At 39.9% G+C, this 21233-nt stretch overlaps 1 protein-coding gene across 4 annotated transcripts in view; it reads right to left on the minus strand.

Annotated features, from left to right (window-relative positions):
* Positions 1-21233, minus strand: part of SYNE2 (spectrin repeat containing nuclear envelope protein 2) — a 299775-nt gene that overhangs the window by 186918 nt on the left and 91624 nt on the right. For all 4 annotated transcript variants that reach the window (XM_084866238.1, XM_084866237.1, XM_084866235.1 and 1 more), the window contains 12 exons: positions 18231-18395; positions 17499-17611; positions 16281-16443; positions 14370-14448; positions 13158-13345; positions 10675-10839; positions 9476-9625; positions 7959-8132; positions 6026-6184; positions 5321-5494; positions 4301-4435; positions 1963-2121 (listed from right to left, as the gene is read on the minus strand). In XM_084866238.1, the coding sequence (XP_084722364.1) occupies positions 1963-2121; positions 4301-4435; positions 5321-5494; positions 6026-6184; positions 7959-8132; positions 9476-9625; positions 10675-10839; positions 13158-13345; positions 14370-14448; positions 16281-16443; positions 17499-17611; positions 18231-18395 (1824 nt within the window). The remainder of the gene's footprint in view (positions 1-1962; positions 2122-4300; positions 4436-5320; positions 5495-6025; positions 6185-7958; positions 8133-9475; positions 9626-10674; positions 10840-13157; positions 13346-14369; positions 14449-16280; positions 16444-17498; positions 17612-18230; positions 18396-21233) is intronic.

A 21233-nucleotide genomic window follows, 5' to 3' on the forward strand; every position in this document is an offset into this window, starting at 1 on the left:
AAAATCAATAAAATGTGTGCCCCTTTCTCTTGTGAATCTTTGTCAGTGTAATTTTCAGACCCAGCCAGGGACCCCAAGGGGGCTGAGGGAAACGTGTGCCTCCCCTGTAGCAGTCACACAAATAATGAGCCTATAATGTGGCGAGTGACAGGACAGACCCACCGCCTGCCTTAGGAGTCACGTGAGGGAACCGCCCAAGCTTCATGCAGAAAGACTGAGGAGACCAGCAGGTCAAGGGGGAGAGGGGGCGTGCCCAGCAGCAGCAGCCAAGGGAGAGAGGCTCCAGATGTTCTGAAAGGACAGCAGTCCAGTGTGTGGAGGGCACAGCACAGAAAGAGAGAGGTTGAAGTGTGTCCTGGGGCCAGACGGTGAAGGACTTGAATGGCCTCCTAGGGAGGCTGGAGATGTCCTGGGAGTGATGGTGAGTCGGTGACCCAAGACCTGTGGTTCCCAGGGGTCTCTTGGTGATGGGCATGGAAGACGATGCATCCCGCACCATGCCAAGGAAAAAAGCCAGGCAACGCCGACGGGAAGGATGGAAACGCAGCTGTTTTGCAGAGAAACAGATGGGCCCTGGCAGCTGACTGCGCCAAGGCTGTGTGGGCAGGGAGGGGAAGGAGAGGGAGGAGACTCTGAGACAGCAAAGCCCTCCCAAACCAGGGTCCATCCGAGTCAGAAACGTCTCCGAGGAGCTGTCACTGGTTCATGCTGGACGTGCTGACGGTGAGGCTCTGACGAACACTGGTGATGTTTGTCTTAAAAACAGATCCCGGAGCTCAGGGGAAAGACTCGGTGGGAGGTAATGATCCAGGCGCCATCACTGTAGAGAGGCACCTAAAACCCCCAGTGCATGAAATTGCCCAGAGCAGAGTGAGGAACCTTTTTACTGCCAAGGGCCGTTTGGATATTTATGGCATCATTCACAGGCCACACACAATTATCAACTTAAAAACTGGCCTGTGCCGAAACCGGTTTGGCTCAGTGGTAGAGCGTCGGTCTGCGGACTAAAAGGTCCCGGGTTTGATTCCTGTCAGGGGCATGTACGTTGGTTGCGGGCATATCCCCGGTGGGGGTGTGCAAGAGGCAGCTGGTCAATGTTTCTCTCTCATCGACGTTTCTAGCTCTCTATCTCTCTCCCTTCCTCTCTGTAAAAAATCAATAAAATATATATTTTTTTAAAAAACTGGCCTGCTATATTGGGTCAAACATTTAATTAACTCACCCCTAATGCCTTGGCAGGGTCAGGCCAAATGATTTCAAGGGCCTTATACGACCCAAGGGCCAGACGCTCCCTACCTCTGGCCTAGAACAATCATGTGAAACTTGCCAAAAGCAGAGACTCTCAAAGCTAAAACATGAAGACGGCACAACAAAAAAGGGAAATGTGTGAAGTATACTAAAAAGAAGCCCTCCCACAGGGAAAAAAAAAAAAAGAAAAAGAAAAAAAAGAAAGAAAGAAGAAAAGTCAAGAGGAATTGCCGTTAAGAGAGCCACAGCAGGAGAAAGTTTTTTTAAAAAGTGAAAAGAGGGGCCAGTACTGTCAAATACATGGACGCAGCCACACAGGATGGGGACCAAAGGGAGACCATGAGATTTGCCCCAGTTGGTTTACATCCTGATTTCAGATTTTTCTCTAAAGCTGCACTTTGAGGATATCGTGTCCCCACAAAAGCAACTGTGGGTACATCAGCAACAGTTTGTAACCAGACTCTGAAGGACCGGGGCCCCTGAAACATGCGAGGGAAGTCAGGAACGATTAACTCAACACTGAATTGTTCTCACTTCGAAAAAGCAAGAACCACCGGCTCCAGTGAGAGCTTGAACTGCAGGGATGATCCCCAGGGAGCGAGACAGACAAAGTCATGCTGAGAGGAGATTTAATCCCAGGCCAACGACATCCACAGCCCTTTAAGGAAAACCTCAAAAGGAGGGCAAAATGGAAATGGAAAGCAGGTGGTTTACCTCATGCTCCTTCATGAGCCCCTTGGTCCTTCCTCGGCGAATCAGTTTCTTTTCTTTATTTATTTGCTTTTCAAGTCTGGAAATAGTGTCACTAATTTTTCCTTTTTCAAGGTCTATTTTTAGTTGTTGAATATACAAGGACAGTTCATGATGAAGAGACTGAAAACAAACACACATATTAACCATGGGAACCAAATCTATTGAAAAGGTTTTTATTAAAAAAAAATACTTTTATTAACAATGACAGAAAAAGAGCTTATGAAACTCTCATTCGGCCTTGTGTCTTGGAGGAGGATCCATAAACATATTCTTTTTCCTTTCTAAGAACTAAAACTGTGTTTTATTTGGGAAAGACACTGTTGAGAGAATTAAAAGACAAGCTGCTGACTGGGAGAAAATATTCATGAAACATACATCAGAGCCTATGCAGAAACAACAAGGTACTATCATGGGCATCCTGAATGCGATTCTGGAACAGACTAAAAAGCACATTAGGGAAAACTGTGGAAATAAAATTAAAATGCAAACTTGGTTATAATAAGGTACCAATATTAGCCAGTTAATTGTGACAACGGTACTCTATTAATATAAGGTGTGAATAACAGGGAAAACTGTGCCTGGGGTATACCGAAACTCTTTATATTATCTTTGCAATAATTCTGTAAATATAAAATTGTTCTAAAATAAGGTTTACTTTAACATGTTTTAAGAGGATCTTTAACAGTAGACATTCAATTATATTACTTGATTCTCTCCCTCTCTCCATATATTCATGCATACATGCACACATACACAAAAACCATATTTGACACTAAGGATCATTTACTGAACACAATCTCTGTGGTAGGTACATCCCATAAATCCTCACAGCAATCACGCCAAGCGGGAGGGGCTGTTCCCGTTTTATCAGTGCCGCTCCTAGAAGTTGAGCAACTTCCCGGGATCATAGCTGCTGGTCCAAGACTGTCTGCCACCAAAGCATATTGACTGACACACGTACCTGTTTCACTGAAACTCTGGGTATGTGTGTCAACATGCTGTCTCAGCCAGGATCCAACCAGGAAACCAGAAAACACTAAACATTAAACTCAGAGGAAATTACATGCTCGGGATTGATTACACAAGAGATGAAAGCCAAAGAGGGGACAGGAAAGCAGTCCAGAGATTAGCAGCAGCAGAAGGCTGCCACCACCACCCGGCTGGAAGCCTGAGAAGGTCCCCACGCAGAGGCCAGCACCATGGAACCTACGGCCAGGGGGAGACACGGCGAGAGACACTGGCAAGAAAGAAAGGACATGAAGGCCTTTGGACTCTGCTTCTTCCCCTCTCCAATCTCCTTTATTTTTCAGGATCCTTTTCTTTTATTCTGAGGATACATACCATAGATGTTCTTTTTTTTTAATTTTTTATTGATTAAGGTATTACATGTGTCCATATCTCCCCATTGCCCCTCCACCCCACTCCTATACATGCCCTCACGCCCTAGTGTCTTGTGTCCATAGGTTATGCTTATATGCATGCAGACAACTCCTTCGGTTGATCTCTTACCTCCCTCCCCTCTCCCTAGCCTTCTCGCTGTAATTTGACAGTCTGTTCTATGCTCCTCTGCTCTGTATCATCGGGTTATAATGTTCTTTATCTCAGTGCTATCATTGGCTGAACACAGAGAGGAGTTAGCTGCTACACGACCTGAGACTGCAGCCTGAGGGATCAGCCCTCTGTGATTTCGGGTAAACGGGGGAAATAATCAAGAATGACTCTGAGCCTGGCCAGCAGAGTTCAGGGGTTGAGTGTCGACTTATGAACCTAGAGGTCATGGTTCGGTTCTTAGTCAGGGCACATGCCTGGGCTGCAGGTTTCATCCCGTGAGTGTGGCGTGCAGGAGGCAGCCAATGAATGATTCTCTCTCATTGATGTTTCTCTCTCTCTCTCTTCCTCTCTGAAGTCTCTGTCTACACACACACACACACACACACACACACACACACACACACACATACATATACACATACATATATACATACATATACATATACATATACATATACATATACATATACATATACGAAGAATGACTCTGATGACAGAGAGGTCCATGGTCAGATGCATTAGTACAGGGGTCCTCAAACTTTTTAAAGTGGGGGCCAGATCACGGTCCCTCAGAGAGCTGGAGGGCCGGACTATATGAACTACTAATTCCTACTGTAACACCTCGGCTGCGCTCACTGCCCAAAAAACCTGGCGGGCCGGATCAGACTCCTCTGCGGGCCGCATGTGGCCCGCGGGCCGTAGTTTGAAGACCCCTGCATAAGCCCTAGATACATAAGCATGTTCTTACCTCCCACTTGGCACAGACATCGCTACTCTTTTCTTCCAAAGACAGCTTTAGGTCCTCAGTGACATTATTTTTCAGTTCTTCCACAGCTTTCAAATACTTGGCCAGACTTTTAGTATTGAAAATTAATAGTGCTTCCTATTAAAGAAAAAAAAAAAAAAAGATGCAAGTAAGAATATGAAAGCCTCATCCCATTGCCAAGTCCTCAAAGCTAATTTTGATAGATCTTTCACAGGTGGAGCTAAGAAAAGCACTCTATGAAGACTATTTAAAGACTTAAAGGAGACTTCTCTTAGTAATTTGAGGCTTGATAGCCCTTTTGCATCTCTTGAATTCTTTTGAAATAAATTGCAAAATATTTCTTATTTAAATGTAATTAGAGCCTGGCCGGTGTGGCTCAGTTGGTTGGAGTGCCCTCCCACACACCAAGAAGTCACCGGTTAGATTCCCAGTCAGGCACAAGCCCAGACTGCAGACTGGATTCCCATTAAGGGACATGCAGGGGGCAACCAATCTATCTTTTCTTCGCTTCCTCTCCCTCCCTTTCTCTCTCTCTCTCTTAATAAAAATATTTTTTTATTGATTTCAGAGGGGAAGGGGCAGGAAGAGAGAGATAGAAACATCAATGATGAGAGAGAATCATGGATCGGCTGCTACCTGCATGCCCCCCACAATGGATTGAGCCCACAACCTGGGCATGTGCCCTTGACCAGAATCGAACCTGGGACCCTTCAGTCCCCAGGCTGATGCTTTATCCACTGAGCCAAATCAGCTAAGGCAATAAAAACATACTTTAAATAAATAAATAATTACATATTTGACAGGTCTACAATAGTATATTGAATTTTTAAAAATCTTCATTAAAATTTTTAAGAGTCTCTAGAGAATTATTATATAAAACTTGAAAAAATTTTAAAGGTACAATAACTTTGTGTATAATCATATGATGGAACCATCTTGATTTCAAATGAGATAGTTGGTTAATAATAGATTCCCAACATTTGACAGTTGAAAGGGTCCCACCTTGTATTTTGAAATCAGTCCACTCCGGCTCTCTCTTTGGCCAAGTAACTGCTCAGCCCTTGTAATGTATGATTCCAGTTCCTTCAGGGATTCTTCCACCTTCATCCTGGCACTCAGGTCTGGTGAGGCATCAGCTGAGTTCTTCAACATCGCGCCTAATTTTACCATGTTGATCTGTGAAGAAAAAAAATTCTCAACACTTAGCCTGGCTTCTTCTTAGAAAATTAACAAATTAATAAGTAATTTCTTTGTGTTGCCACTCCGATTTTCCTGTTAGACATAAGAGTATCTAATTTATTATATCATATTTTCTAATATGCTCTAAATTACAAAGAAATGATAGTTTGTTCAGTGGATAGACTAAAGGGTCCCAGGTTCAATTCTTGGTCAAGGGCCCATATCTTGGTTGCAGGCTCGATCCTGGCCCTGGTCAGGGCTTGTTCAGGAGGCAACCAATCAATGTGTCTCTCTCACATCGATGTTTCTCTGTCTCTTCCCTTCACTTCCACTCTCTCTAAAAATCAATGGAAAAATATGCTCGGGTGAGGATTAACCAAAATAAATAAATAAATAAATAATAGCAAAAGTTATATTTTACAAAACATTTCCAAACTACAGGGCAATCCCCGCCCCCACTCCCCCATCCTCCCGTTGACCACTTGGTTTAAAGACTAAATTCATGAATAAGGAACATGGAAGAGAGACCTGGACTTTCTCTTTAGCTTCTTGAATCTTCGCCTGAAGTCCAGCGGTGAGAACATGTTCGAGGGACTCCTGGCTTGAAATACTTTGCACATCCATTTGTAAAGTGTCTTCCATTCTAGACACAAGCTCCTCATACATAGAGCCTTTGGCAATAAGATGCTATTAAAACAAATTAAAGTGAGATCATAATAAACATTCTGATTACATATTAAACATTACATTAAATCTCATCAGAAATCATAAAAGGTTAATTATTAATGCAAAATGAGACAAACTTATATTCTAAAGGATGCTATTTTAAAATTTCATTTTAAGTTTTATATTTATACAGTCAAATTCTGAGCAACATAGTCTTTTATAGAGTCTTTATATACTAAGCACTTCAAGTAATATGTCAGTAAAGAGAAAAATAAGTTGAGAGAGTAGTAATAAACCTTAAAATTAAGTTGCTCGAAGCCAAATCAGTCACAAGGGAATCCAATAAATGTTACTGGAGAAAGTGACTATTAGAAAATAATCTTTTTAGAACCATGCTTTATATAACACTAGAGACCCAGTGCACATAATTTGTGCATGGGGAGGGATCCCCTCAGCCCAGCCTGCACCCTCTCCAATCCAGGACCCCTCAGGGGATGTCCTACTGCAGGATCAGGCCTAAACCAGCAGTCAGACATCCCTCTCACAATCCGGGACCACTGGCTCCTAACTGCTCACCTGCCTGCCTGCCTGCCTGATTGTCCCTAACTGACCCTCTTGCTGGCCTGGTCACCCCCAACTGCCCCCCACCGCGGCCTAGTCACCCCCAATTGGCCCCCCGCCAGCCTGGTTGCCCCTAAATACTACCTCCCCACTGACCTCACTGCCCCTTACTACCCCCCCTGCCGACCCACACAGCCTGCTGCTCAGTCGTTTGGCCACCCCTCACTGACCCCCTGCGGTTGTGATGGTCATTTAGGCTTTTATTATTATAGATATCAAAACTACTTTACAATATATCTTGATCCAATAACTATCTACTTAATTCCTTCTTATAGAATTATATTCTAGCATGTTTGTATGTTCACTGTTATTTTTTTTTTAATATTTTAAAATATTGAATTTCTCATTTCTTACTCATTTCTTTTACTTAAATTCCAGATGAAGCAAATAAATATGTTAAAAAAAAAAAAGTAGAAAGCACTGGCAGATGGCACGGGTAACTTTAAATAATATTTTCAAAGCAATAAAAAGTACCATTCTTATACACAACGGAAACACAAAATGCTATCTATACACCATTTCAGAAATGTAGATTTGAAAGAATCACATAAGTATTCCTTTATTCCGGGAACTTTCCATCTTGTTGCAATTTATGACATGCTCCATAGATTTTTATAGCTGAGCTTGGAACTCAGTAAAAACCACAATTGTAACTTCATTCCCAAGAGAACTGAATGGTATTAAAACGCAATCTTGCCTCATTGCTTTTCAATGAGTCGACTGCCTGAGAATGAAGACAGAACGGAGTTTTAACAACATCCGTCACCCTCCCTGTGTCAAGGAGGGTAAGTGGCTTACTCGATGAATGAGCTTTCAAAGCACAGACTGTCATAATCTCTATGTTCACGCTGCACTGAGCTATGTGAGACTGAACTCACTTATCTTCTTCATCGCCCTCTCATAGAAGAAAATATTTTAACCTCCAGCATGTAGCTGGGAAAATTAACTCAGGAACTTAGACTCACATAAGGTATTATTAATGGCCTTCCAGTCTATCCTCTGTCTTCAAGCAAAATCACAGCAAATGATTCAGGAATGAGAATCCATGCTATTTAAAAAACTCCCAACTAAGAAAATTCAAACAGTCATATTACTCTTTACTCTCAAACTTGTTATCTTAATACTTCAGTCTACAACCATGAAAGCTGTCCTTTTAATGCTTTTACCCTCATACCTGCAAAGATTCTTCTATTGAAGTATCTACATCATCTTTATGTCTCAGAAGATCCGAAACAGACTTGGTTTTCGCCTCCCAGATTTCTACTTCTCCAATGAGCTTTTCGACCTCTTCAGCCACTTTTAGTTGCCCTGTGAATTCTTCATTTTCTTTTTCATGTTCTTCCCCAGCCTACAACATTCAAAATTATCACTAAAAAAATGACAATGTTTACATCATAAAATAATTTCCAATTTTAAAAAGTTATCTCTTTTTTCTTCCCCCAAAGGGTGCTAATTCAGCATATTTATTAGTTTTGGACAATAACAACATTTTATGATAATATATATCACTTTAAATATTACTCACATATATTTTCTTTTTTAAAGTTTTTCCTTACTGATTTGAGAGAGAGAGAGAGAGAGAGAGAGAGGAGAGAGAAACTTAAATTTGTTATTTCACTTATTTATGCATCCATTGGTTGATTATTGTAAGTGCCCTGATTGAACCCACAACTTTTGCATATCAGAATGATGCTCTGAGCAACTGAACTACCTGGCCAGGGCCACATATATTTTCCTAATGATAATATAATTCATATCACCTAACGACTACGGTCTTCGTTTTACATATAAGAAGATAAAAATCTTAGAAAATTAGGGTACTGATTCTATAAAAACATTTCTAAACCTCGTATACAATTTAATTAAATACGGTTGTTAGCAACAGTAGTTTCAAAACACCCTCAAGAAGAGACAGAATCAAATTTCAACAAAATTAAGCTTTTTCCATGAATAATCTCTCAATATTCTATGGGTTGATGTTACTAGTTTTATATGACATATTCATTCTTAAAGTTGTTCTTTTTACCAGATCATATTTTAAATGTATTAGAAGAATATACTATTTTATATTCTTCTAGTCTAAAAGCATCTTGCACAAATTCAGATCTTTCAAGATTTTATCTGATTAGTCTAATAAGCAGTCCATCCCAAAGCCAGTTCATTATTACATTCTTAAGTAAAACTGTGTAAGTCATTCTGCAGAAGGCACATTTCCAAAACCACAGGTATGACACCTGTATGATTTTTATTTTTTGTCCCTTTATAGATAAGATATTCTTATCTATAAGCATCCTCTTAATTACCCAACAAAGCTACAAACAAAGACTACAGTTCTCCCCATTTTACGGAAAGGAAGCAAACACAGGCTGGAGGCTGGCCTAAAGCTGGACAGTGTCTCAGCACCGGTCAGAAGTAAAGGGAGGAAATACCAGCTCCCTCTCCGCACTCAGCAAGCAGTCTGGCTGCTGGCATGTCTGGGAAGCTCCTCCTCCTGAGGGAGAGACACAGCACTGACTCCGGAGAACACTTCAGGAAAGGAGCCACGTAAGCATTTTACTGGAACATGATCACATTTTAAATATTATCGCAAAATCATACCACTGTTCCAACAATATGGGTTTTTCCAAAGAAAAATGGTGCAGAAACAAAATTATTTCTGTATACAAATGTTATCAAGTGGGACTGCTTCACCTTTATATTCTGATCGTGACTTTCAGGAAGTCCTAATGGAGTATCGGTTGAAGAGTCAACAGCTGGTTTTTCTTCTTTAGATGGCAGCATATTTTCGGAATTACCAAGAACAGGCTGTTCCTGCTTTTTTATAAGTGGCAGTTTCATTTCCTAGGAAAAATGAATGTCATAACACTTGATGCTTATATTTTTGTGCTAAGGTATATTATTACCAATAATAAATGGACATAATATATTCAATACATTTTAAAATAGGAGCATTTCCCATAAAGCACCTCAATCTCAAATTGTTAATAAGAAAAAGAATAATTTAATAATTTAAACTCGAAAATTAGATAAGGTTTGCTTCTATTAAGCGCTATACCAAATACAGAGATAAAGAAAGCCCAGTGTATGTTCTCAGGAGCTTGAAATCTAGCAGGCAAAAAACATCATTCTTTAATGGGAAAGAAATTCACTAGAGAGTTGTATGTTATATATTCACACAAAAACGTGTACATGAATGCTCACAGCAACATTATTCATAATAGTCAAAAGGGTGGAAAGGAGCCAAATCAACCAACCAATGAGTAAATAAAATGTGATCTAGCCATACTATAGAGCAGTGTTTCCCAAAGTGTGGTACACATACCCCCAGGGGTACAGGAAGAGTTTGGTGGGGGTACGCGTTGCACCGGAGTTTGGTGGGGATATGCACTGCACCGTGCTTAGCTGAGCCTAATTCTACGTTCTCATGAGTACGAGGGGTACTCAGCGTTACCAAAATTATAGAAGGGGTACCCATATGTCAAAAGTGTGGAAAACACTGCATAGACTATTATTATTTGTCAATAAAAAGGAATAAAGAACTAATATATGCTACAACATGTTTGAACCTTGAAAACATTACACTAAAAAAAGAAAAGAAACAAAGGACTATATATTATATGATCCCACTTAATGTGAAATATCCAAAATAGGCTAATCCATGCAGACATAAAGTGATTTCTCGCTTGCCTAAGGCTGAGGGTGGGAGAAAGCGGGAGTGACTGCTAATGGGTACAGAGTTCCTTCATGAGATGATGAAATCGTTCTGATTCTGCTGATGGCTGCACAGCTCTGACCATACTAAAAACCACGATTATGCACAGGAATGGGTTGTATGGTATGTGACGTTTCTCTCAAGGAAGCTGTTACCAAAAAAATCCCCCAAAACTTACGAGCGGAGTTTTTGAAACAAACTTTCTCCATCTCTTATTCAGCCTTCTCAGTTCTTTAGAAACAGATGATCCAAATGCATCATTGCTGACTTGAATTAAGAAATTGCCCACTTCGTTTAACGTGGTGTGTTCAAGATTCCACTGGGACAGTGTCTCAGAAGGAACCTATGTAAACATAAGCAACGTGATATTTTAACGGCAAAGTATTAGTCTTTCTATGATCTGTGAACGGGTCTTTACCCAGGTTGACTGCAAGCAAACGTGAGGCTTTTGCAGAGATTCGGACCCTCCCTTTAGCGGCTGCTCCTGTCCGTGCTGATCTAGCTCCTCATCCCTGAGCGCTGACCGGCAGGCGGCAGCTGCCTGACACCGCTCCTGGCCCTGGACTCTCAGGAAGCATCTGACCTCCCACCTTTCTAAGTGGCTGATGAGCTCAGAGCAAAGGTTCTCAAACTTTTTCAGTTGTGGCACTGTAATGTCTCAGTAACATTTCCAAGAACTCAAAAAATAATCTAAAAGCTCTCCTTTTTAAGTAGTCAGGTCCAAAAAGCTTAGTGGTAATTTGCATTGTGTAACAGACAAGTCTTTGTATCTCCCTCAAAATTTAAATTACCTTTAAATTTTAAAAATTTCCCTTTAATTTAATGAGATCTCTTTGGCAGCTCAGGGCACCTTAGTACAGAGTTTGGGAACTGCAAGACTTAGTGTTATTTTTCTAATTTTAATAAAAGAACTTTAAAAACACAACTGTTGAAAGGCAAAGATACGCTTTTCTAATCTCAATAGAGGAGGCAGGGAGAAGGAATGCCTCACTAACCCCCTCAAATACTCTTTGTGCTCACACACACACACACACACACATACATACACATACACACACATACACACACACACACACACATACACACACATACACACCCACACACACACCCACACACACACATACACACACCCCCCCACACACACACACCCACACACATACACACACACATACACACACATACACACATACACATACACACACTCACACGCACATACACACACATACACACACTCACACACACATACACACACATACACATACACACACATACACATATACACACATACACACATACACATACACATTACACATACACACACACATACACACACACATACACATATATATACACACACACACACATTTTCCTTCATGTAACAGCCTCTTTTCTGTTGAGTAATTTTAGTTTCTACCAAAAATGTTTAGTCTGAGAGGCTCGCTATATCCATTTGAAACAGAGGAAAACCAATACTACTTCAGAGAAGAATCATAAAACTAATTACTACATCAATAGCAAATGAAACAATAATCAATTACACTGAAAGGTCTTCCACACCTCTCCACAGAATCTAAGGTACTTTGATTTCCCTCCCCTAGAAACTCAGAAAGGGTTTAGAGCTCACAAGAATTGAATGGAGGGGCTAAAGGAATTGAGCCAAAAAGAAAAAGGAAGAAAATTCATGGACATGGACAACCGTGGTGACTGCTAGGGGGAAGGGGAGAAGGGTGTCGGGGGTTGAATGGTGATGAACAGAGACTTGACTTGGGGTGAACACACAGTACAGTGTACAGATGTGCTGTGGACTTGTGCACCTGAAACCTGTTTAATTTGGAGAACCAGTGACACCCCAATACATTTAATAAAAAGAAAATAAAAGTATTGAATTGAAAAATTAAACTTTTTTGTCAATCATTAAGCAAATATTTATTGTGCCTTCTATTTGCCAAACCCTGTACGACATACGTATTTAAATAGAACCGGTATGTTCTCATGTTTCATGTGTTCTATTTGCACACTGTTTTGTTTCAAGTGAAAAATTAAACTTTTTAAAGCATCAATTTATTTTAAATATGTCTATTTGCTATCCACTACTCTAAGTCTTTCATTTTCTTTAAAAAGAAGGAAAAAAAAAAAAAAAGCCCTAACTGGTTTGGCTCAGTGGATAGTGTCGGCCTGTGGACTGAAAGGTCCCAGGTTTGATTCCAGTCAGGGGCATGTACCTTGGTTGCGGGCACATCCCCAGTGGGGGGTGTGCAGGAGGCAGCTGATGTTTCTCTTTCATCGATGTTTCTAACATTCTATCCCTCTCCCTTCCTCTGTGTGAAAAATCAGTAAAATATATATTTTTTTTAAATAAGAGAAAAAAGTAGTAACCAATCTTTTGAAAACTATACTGTGTATGTAACTTATGCCTCAATAAAGCTCTGGGTGTGTGTGTGTGTGTGTGTGTGTGTGTGTGTGTGTGTGTAAAACCTATAATGAGGAGAAAAAACGTCTTTGGCGGTTTCATTAGGAGAAACTGAACTCTTTCCGAACCTTGGAGAATTTTCCAACAGTTGTGCTTATTCTTCCTTGGCATCTAGTTTTTGGACTGAAAAGGAGGGTCTCCAAACAAAACAAAAAAGTACAATTGAGCAGATGCCATTAGACTGCAAATACCTCTGTAATTTGTTCCTTCTTTGTCTCCTCAAAACAAGCCTTTAGGAAGCAGAGCTTTTCCGTGTAAGTAGTCCAGCATTCTAGAACTTTCTGCAGAGTGGACTTCACATTATCTATACTTTTTTGACACACAGAAATATTATGTTCCATCATCGTATATTGTTCACTAACATTCTGGTATTCTCCACCTATAATGTTACCCAAACAAAGAGTTATTTTAGAGAGCAGTTTTTATTAAGAAAACACTGTGAAGAAAAATATTTGCGCCGAAACCGGTTTGGCTCAATGGATAGAGCGTCAGCTTGGGGACTGAAGGGTCCCGGGTTTGATTCCGGTCAAGGGCATGTACCTTGGTTGCGGGCATATCCCCAGTAGGGGGTGTGCAAGAGGCAGCTGATCGATGACTCTCTCTCATCGATGTTTCTAACTCTCTCTCTCCCTTTCTCTCTGTACAAAATCAATAAAATATATATTTTTTAAAAAAAGAATAAAAGAAAAATATTTGCATATTTACAGTGGCAAAATAAATATGTACTCTGACAATATTAAAAGTAAATGCCAGAATTTTCCAAAGGAAACATGCATGTAAAACATTAAGGTATCCCTGGCCAGGTGACTCGGTTGGAGTATCATTCCTTACACCAAAAGGTTTTAGGTTTGATTCCCAGTCAGGACACATACCCAGGTTGTGGGTTCGCTCCTGGGTCAGGGGCATGCACAAGAGGCAACTGATCAATGTTTCTCACATAGGTGTTTCTCTCTCTCCCTTCCTCTCTATCTAAAAATCAATTAATAAAAAAATGAAATCTACATATATAAAAGCCTAAGCGACCAGCCGATTGGCCAACAGTTTGACTGGCCAGCCAGTAGCTATGACATGCACTGACCACCAGGGGCAGACACTCAACGCAGAAGCTGGCGAGCTGCGGTGACTTGGCAGCTGCGGTTCTTGGGTGACACAACGGGGAACAGCAGGGGAGGAACCCAATTCCGGCGTGTGTCATCCAACAATAACCCTTTCGCAATCTGGGACCCCCTCAGGGGATGTCGGAGAGCCAGTTTCGCCTGATCCCCACAGGCCAGGCCGAGGGACCCCACCAATGTACGAATCAGTGCACCGGACCTCTAGTTAAGGTATAAAGAAAGTTAAAGAGCTTAAAAAATGCTATTTTAAAGTGACTATTTCATCAAAAAGTAACTGTATAACTTTACCCAAATTCTTATGAATTTCTTCACATTTCTGAAAAGAAGATTCAAGTTGAGCTAGGAAGCCTCTTTCTTCAATGAATTTCTAGGAGAAGGAAGATGGGAAAAAAAACATATCAACAGTTTAAACTTTTTTAAATGTGCAAAGAAATCCAGACATAAACATATAAACATTGAAGAAACATTTAGGCACCAAAATTTCTTTAAGGCTTTAAACTACATATTTGGGTAGGAAAGAAGAAGAGCAGTTCATAAAGAGAGAAAACTATGGTCTAGGAACTATAAGTATGGGTATGAACATTATGTAGGTATGAAACCTAGAAAGTTTATCTCAATGTGGTGCTATGGTTCCACAATGGTCTACTCTGGTGGGAAAAGGCATGTGAAGTATTTACAGCAATCTCAAAGCCTCCTACCCGACATATTTACTAATATTGCATAATCTGTATCGGTTTCTCTTATTTCGTGTATTTTTTAATATTGAGTAATTTTATTAGATAAATTTATAGTATGTTATAAAAAGATACCATCCATCGTGAAGAAACATTTGAGAAATTACAATTAACTAAATTATTATGTGTCCTATACAAGCAAAGTATGCTATGGAAAAATGCCATCAATCAATAATTGGTATCTTTGTACACTTACCATATATTGATTATATGATTACTTAAATGGGAAAATAATGAAAGAAATAAAATATTCAAAGTCTAGTCTAATTTAGAATGCTACTTTCTATTTGAGAATGTACAGTGTTTAAATCATACACACACACACACACACACACACACACACACACACATATATATATATATATATATATATATATATATATATTCATGTTCTTCAGTTTTTGTAATTAAAATTTACAATCTTGGATTATTCTTTTGCCCCTCATTCCAAAAAGAGAGAAACAGCAAGTATGATGACAAGGAATAACTCAGTGGTTATCAACCTTTCTAATGCTGTGACCCTTTAATACAGTTCCTCATGTTGGGGTGACCCCCAACCACAAAATTATTTTCATTGCTACTTCATAACTGTAATTTTGCTACTGTTATGAATCGTAATGTAAATCTCTGTGTTTTCCGAGGGTCTTAGGCTCTACAGCAGCAGTTCTCAGGTTGAGAACCACTAGCAGGGTCACCTAAGACCATCGGAAAACAAGATATTTACATTATGATTCATAACAGTAGCAAAATTATAGTTATAAAGTAGCAAGGAAAAAATTTTATGGTTGAGGGTCACCACAACATGAGGAACTGTATTAAAGGGTCACAGCATTAGAAAGGTTGAGAACCACTGAACTAACTGTAGAAATGACATTCCTAGGATGCTTTAGTTGTAATTTACTAATGACCACACTTATATTTAAGTCGTTTGCTATACTTTTTCCTATCAATTTCAAGATCTAAGCCCTCTCCCCACAAAAAGCCTCAGTGCAAAATGTGCTGTTTTTCCCATCCTTAAAACCAAAAGGCTAAATTGAGCAAAACAGAAAAAATAAAAACTAAAAAACTAAAAACAAACACACAAAATACATGACAAGCTAAGATTAAAATGTTCTAAGAAAAAATTTAATTTTTGGACAAAACCATTTATCTGGGTGGGAAAAAAAGATGTCAAGTGAAAATAGAGTTTTTTAATGGAAATAACATTGAAACTTTCTCTGTTATGTTAACAGGTTAACTCAATCTCCCGTTATAGTAAACAATACTGTTTTTTCTTTCTCTTTCCTGATGTCTGTTATTGAACTACCTGCAATTCTTTACTCCAGGCAACATGTAAGCTAATGGAAGTTACCAAAAAACCCATCTGGAAACCTGAAAAGATGAAGGGAAATTGTGCCAAAGAAAAATGCAAACCCAGCACCCAGATACGGAGAACAGTTTCTAAGACATGAAACAAACGGCTCACCTGCCAGTCTTCCAGCAGCAATTCCACCGACTCTCTGCTCCCATACTTGATGTTCCAAGCCTTCAATTTTGATTTCACTTCATCCAGCAAACCGAGGACTGAGCACTTATAGTAATGAAATTCTAGAAGTGGAATGAATTTTTTCCCCGAAATATTGTTGATTCTGAAAAACAGTGCCGGTTTTAGAATTCAACTTAATATTATGGGCCAAATGTGAGATAGGTGGCATTTTAAAAACAGTGGGGCTCTCCCTTTTTTCTTTTAAACACATGGTACTCAGATGTATCCTCAAAGCTTTTTTAAGCAAAGGAAAACAAACATTGTGGCTAGATATATGGCAATTATTTTTAAGGTGAAAACATGTAACGGAACATTTTCTCAAGAAATTATAACTCTGTTGAGAAATTCTATAATAAAACGTCAATATCCAGAATATTTTACTAATTTTGAAAACTTCTGCATAACATAATGCAACTACTATGATTTCAACACTGACATATGAGAAACAGCTTTCATTAGTAAGGCAAATACCTTCTTATTATCATTCTAACAGGTTGCTTATAAATAACGAGAAACGAGCCCGGCCCATGGCTCAGTAGCTGGGCATGGACCTAGGAACCAGGGGGTCCTGGTTCAACTTCAATTCCCAGTCAGGGTTCATGCCTGGGGTACGGGCTCGAACCCAGTGTGGGGCGTGCAGGAGGCAGCCAATCAATGATTCTCTCTCATCATTGATGTTTCTCTCTCTTGCTCTCTTCCTCTCTGAAAGCAATTTTAAAAATTAATAAATAAATAATAATGAGAAAAGAGAAGGTGATGTGGAGCACCATCAGTTAAATAATCTTTATATTTGTAGTACCCGATGGACCTCCTCTTATTTCACACCCTGTGAGGCAGGAACACAGTGCCCAACATTAACCTATATTTACAAATGTGCACGCGTACTCAGAAAGACAGAGCAACTTGGCCAAAAGCAAGATACAGAGCACAGTTTCTGACTGCAAGCGCAGAACTTTTCTACCACCACATCCTACCATCCGATAGAAAGAGAACGTTTGTGAGCCTGATAGTGTGTTACTATTACATCAAACAGCAAGATACTGTTATCAAGACTTAAAGAATACTTGTCAGGAATTTATCTACACATCTTTTCGGGTCCCTATTGCACAATCTAGTGCTCAGACATGGATGGTTTGGCAGCTGAGAGGTGCTACAGACCGTCTTTTCATTTCCTCCAATGTGTAAGCTGGCACCAACGGCATTTGCTTCTCGTCTCTATTTTCAAATGCCAGGAGAGTGTTGGAGTGACCGTCGCATTTATCCATCAGACTCTGCAAAGACATTTAGCATGAGAGGAACTAGGTTTATTGTCAGACATTGTAATTGAGGGCTCACTCATCTCATTTGCTCTCCCCATGAATTTCATCTTTTTTTTTTTTTTAACTTACAAGTGCTTTCTTTTTTTTTAATACTAAAATTTTCTGAATAAATATTTTCAGAAAATGTCTTAAACTAGATGAGTTTTACAAGAGAGGCAGACTGTAGTTTCTTTGGCCAAAAGCATTATTAAAATCTTCTGTTTTCGGGTATATTTTCCATCCCTCGCTGCAATGCTATTAATTTCATCTACCAAAGTCTTCATGACTTCTTAGTGAGAACCCAACCTCCCACATTTTAAACCAGCTTCTCCTCCTTTTCTGTCGGACGTGCGGAAGGTTTAGAACGTGCTGGTTCTATTGTCATTGTTTCCACCTTAAACTGGCACAACGTTCATGAAGGACACGAAGGAACCTTTCAGACCCCGTCTCTCCCCGAGGGACTAATCCTAAGCTACCCTAACATATCCACTGCATTCCCTTCCCTTCTCATGGGACAAAGTCTCCCTCAAGAGAAGTCTTAACAAAGGATAGATGTTTCAATGCTTCTTTTTTTTTTTTTTTCTTTTCCAACCTTGAATAGAGCCATTTTCTCTTCCATTAGCGCGATGGCTTCATAGTAATCGTGGGAGGTGGGCAGCTCAGCTTCTGTGAGCCCCTCTACCTCCCGGAGCCAGGCTTCGATTTGGTGGAGGGGAGAAGGCAGGTCGTCATTCAGCTTTGTTTTCCACGTGTTAATCTGAAGGGGAAAAAAAAAGGGGGGGGGGGGGGACATGTTCTTCAGCAGACATTCTTCTATTTATTTCTTCACACATATTAGGTTTAATCCTTTAACCTTTCTCCGTTAGTTAAGGAAATATTTATCAATAGATACTTCCTAGTTCTAAGATCACTGCTGATCAAGGAGATAATTTAACAACTACAGGAGAAGAGACACAAGAATAAAAACAGCCGAGACCGGTTTGGCTCAATGGATTGAGCGTCGGCTTGGGGACTGAAGGGTCCAGGGTTCAATTCCGGTCAAGGGCATGTACCTTGGTTTCGGACATATCCCCAGTAGGGGGTGTGCAAGAGGCAGCTGATCGATGACTCTCTCTCATCGATGTTTCTAACTCTCTATCTCTCTCCCTTCCTCTCTGTACAAAATCAATAAAAATATATTTTTAAAAAAAAGAATAAAAACAAATGTCTTGATAAATCCATAATCAGTGGTGAGAGGGAAATTAGCAACATTTAAAGCACCTCTCAAGCATGGGTACATAGATTCAAATGCTGTATGCCCTGTGTTCTCTGACATTACAACTACACCTCGCCAACAGATTAATAGATTACATTTTCCGCATGTGCCCTAGTTGTATATTCACTCCAAATATCTCCATACACCTCCTGAGTATCCATCCTTCACTGAAACCCCCACCATGCAGGCGACCTTCTTCCTCAGCCTTCCCACCAGTCCCTACGTGCACACACACAGCTGCCAACTACGGATTTCCCCAAACACTGACTGCACTCCCAGCTCTCGCTGTTTCTTGCTGCCCCTTCCCCCTTCTAAGTACCATGGAAACTCACATCCTCACTCATTCACACATTCACTCATTCACTCATTCATTCATTCATTCACAGAACAAACAGGAATAATCTATTGTGTAAGCATTGGGGCTAAAGATACAGAAGTCTTCTGAAGCGGACAGGGGACATGTGATCACACACCAAAGAGTACGGGCAGCAGCTAGACACAACCATCAGACTTTATAGCTGAAAGTTTGTACTTTTTTACCAGCCTCTCCCTATTTCCCCCCTCCCCGTCCCTGGCAATCACTTTTCTCCTCTGTTTCTGAGGTTGACATTGTTTTTAGATACCACATATAAGTAATACCAGGCAGTACTTTGTTTTGCTTTAATTATCTTGCAAGTTTATTTTCTCAAAGGGCGTATGGCAAAAGACAAGTCCATAATCTTAAATCACTAATGGTATATCACCAAGCCTTCGATTAGAAAAACAATGAAAAGAAGTTCCATTGTGACAAGTTTTTAATATAAGCAAATTAGATGTATTTTTATTATATCTGAATTTTTGTACATTAGCCAAAAAAATAAAGTAGAAAACTGATATATGACTGAGTTAAAGAGAGGCTACAGATAATACCTCTAAGCCAGCTGTTATTCTTTTTACAATGAAAAGAGGGCTGCATGTTTTGGAATAAAACCCCATGTGTGCTTTCTGACTCAGGGCTGCTCTACATGAAGTAGTCAGGAGAGGAAAGATGTTTGCCTTTCAACCCACTCCTTTCTCACTTGACATAGATAACATGGCTCCGCCCTTTCTTTCTCCCAGTTGGGAATTTTGCATTTGGCTGAAAATTTCTATAAGATCTTGTGTCAGGTCAAAATAACATAGCGTTGCTATTCTTCACAGCGGGCTTAAAATGAAACCATTTACTAGGAAGCTTTGAGATATCTGTGTTCTCAAACAGCTGAACCAGAAACTAGATGGTATTTTCTTCGATACACCTGGCAACATTAAAATTAATACGCCTCCTTTTCCCACACCAAGAAAATGATCGTCATTCTACCGAAGGGATGAATTTTCTACATACCATTAATTTGCAGCACCCAACCTTGCAAAATAGTTCTTTCTATGTTTTTTTATCATTATTTTGGGCAATTTTTCCAAATCAAATTCAGAAAATCAGGCTGGGTCTCTGTGGCCTGGGGCAGCCTGAACTGGACGGACAATGTCTGTTCTGCGAGGATTTGGAACAGAGAATCCCTGCCCTTCACAGGGCTCACCGTCAGAGCCAGGGACCAACGAGCACAGCCGCTGGGGGGAAGATTTCAGGAGCTGCGCTGCCTCTCTGAACGTAGGTGCTCGGACAAGGTGGCTTTTTAAGCCGCCAGAACAATATCTGACACTCTTCATAAACGGTGTGAACAACGCACTCTAAAACAGGCTGCCACTGCTGATGGCCAAGAGCCCTGAGAGGGATCCGTAAACTTTTCCCGGGCTCAAGAGCGTTTGGACTTGCAGGTCATGCTATCTGTGTTACAACTCTGCAGATTCACTAAAAATCATTTAATTCTCCATTTAAACTAAGTGAGTTCTATGGTACATTAATTATACTGTAATAAAGATATTAAAAAAAAAGAGAGAGAGAGAAAATGAAGGCCACATAAAGATATTTAGATATCAAAGAAAAGTAAGAGCAATGTCGCCCACAGGCCTGCATTATAAGTTAAAGGAAGTTTTTCAGGCTGAAAGAAAATAAGTTCAGATGGAAACTCAAATCTCTAGGAAGAAATGAAGAAATCTAGACAAATAGTAAATATCTAGATAAATATAAAAGACTAATTTTATTTCTCACTTTCTTTAATATATGACTGTTTTGAGCAAAAATATATAACATGGTCTTGGGGACTTTAAAACTTATGTCTGTATCATGTATACATACTTATATACAAAGCAACTATAGCATAAAATATGAAAGATAAATGAATTAATTTAATTGCAAGTTGCTACGTTTTAAAAAGTTATACAATAACTTACAAGTTATTTAAATAGACAGTAAAATTTTTTAAT

Source organism: Pipistrellus hanaki, assembly GCF_964339955.1.
Source record: "Pipistrellus hanaki genome assembly, chromosome: 1".
NCBI classification, from domain to species: Eukaryota; Metazoa; Chordata; class Mammalia; order Chiroptera; family Vespertilionidae; genus Pipistrellus; species Pipistrellus hanaki.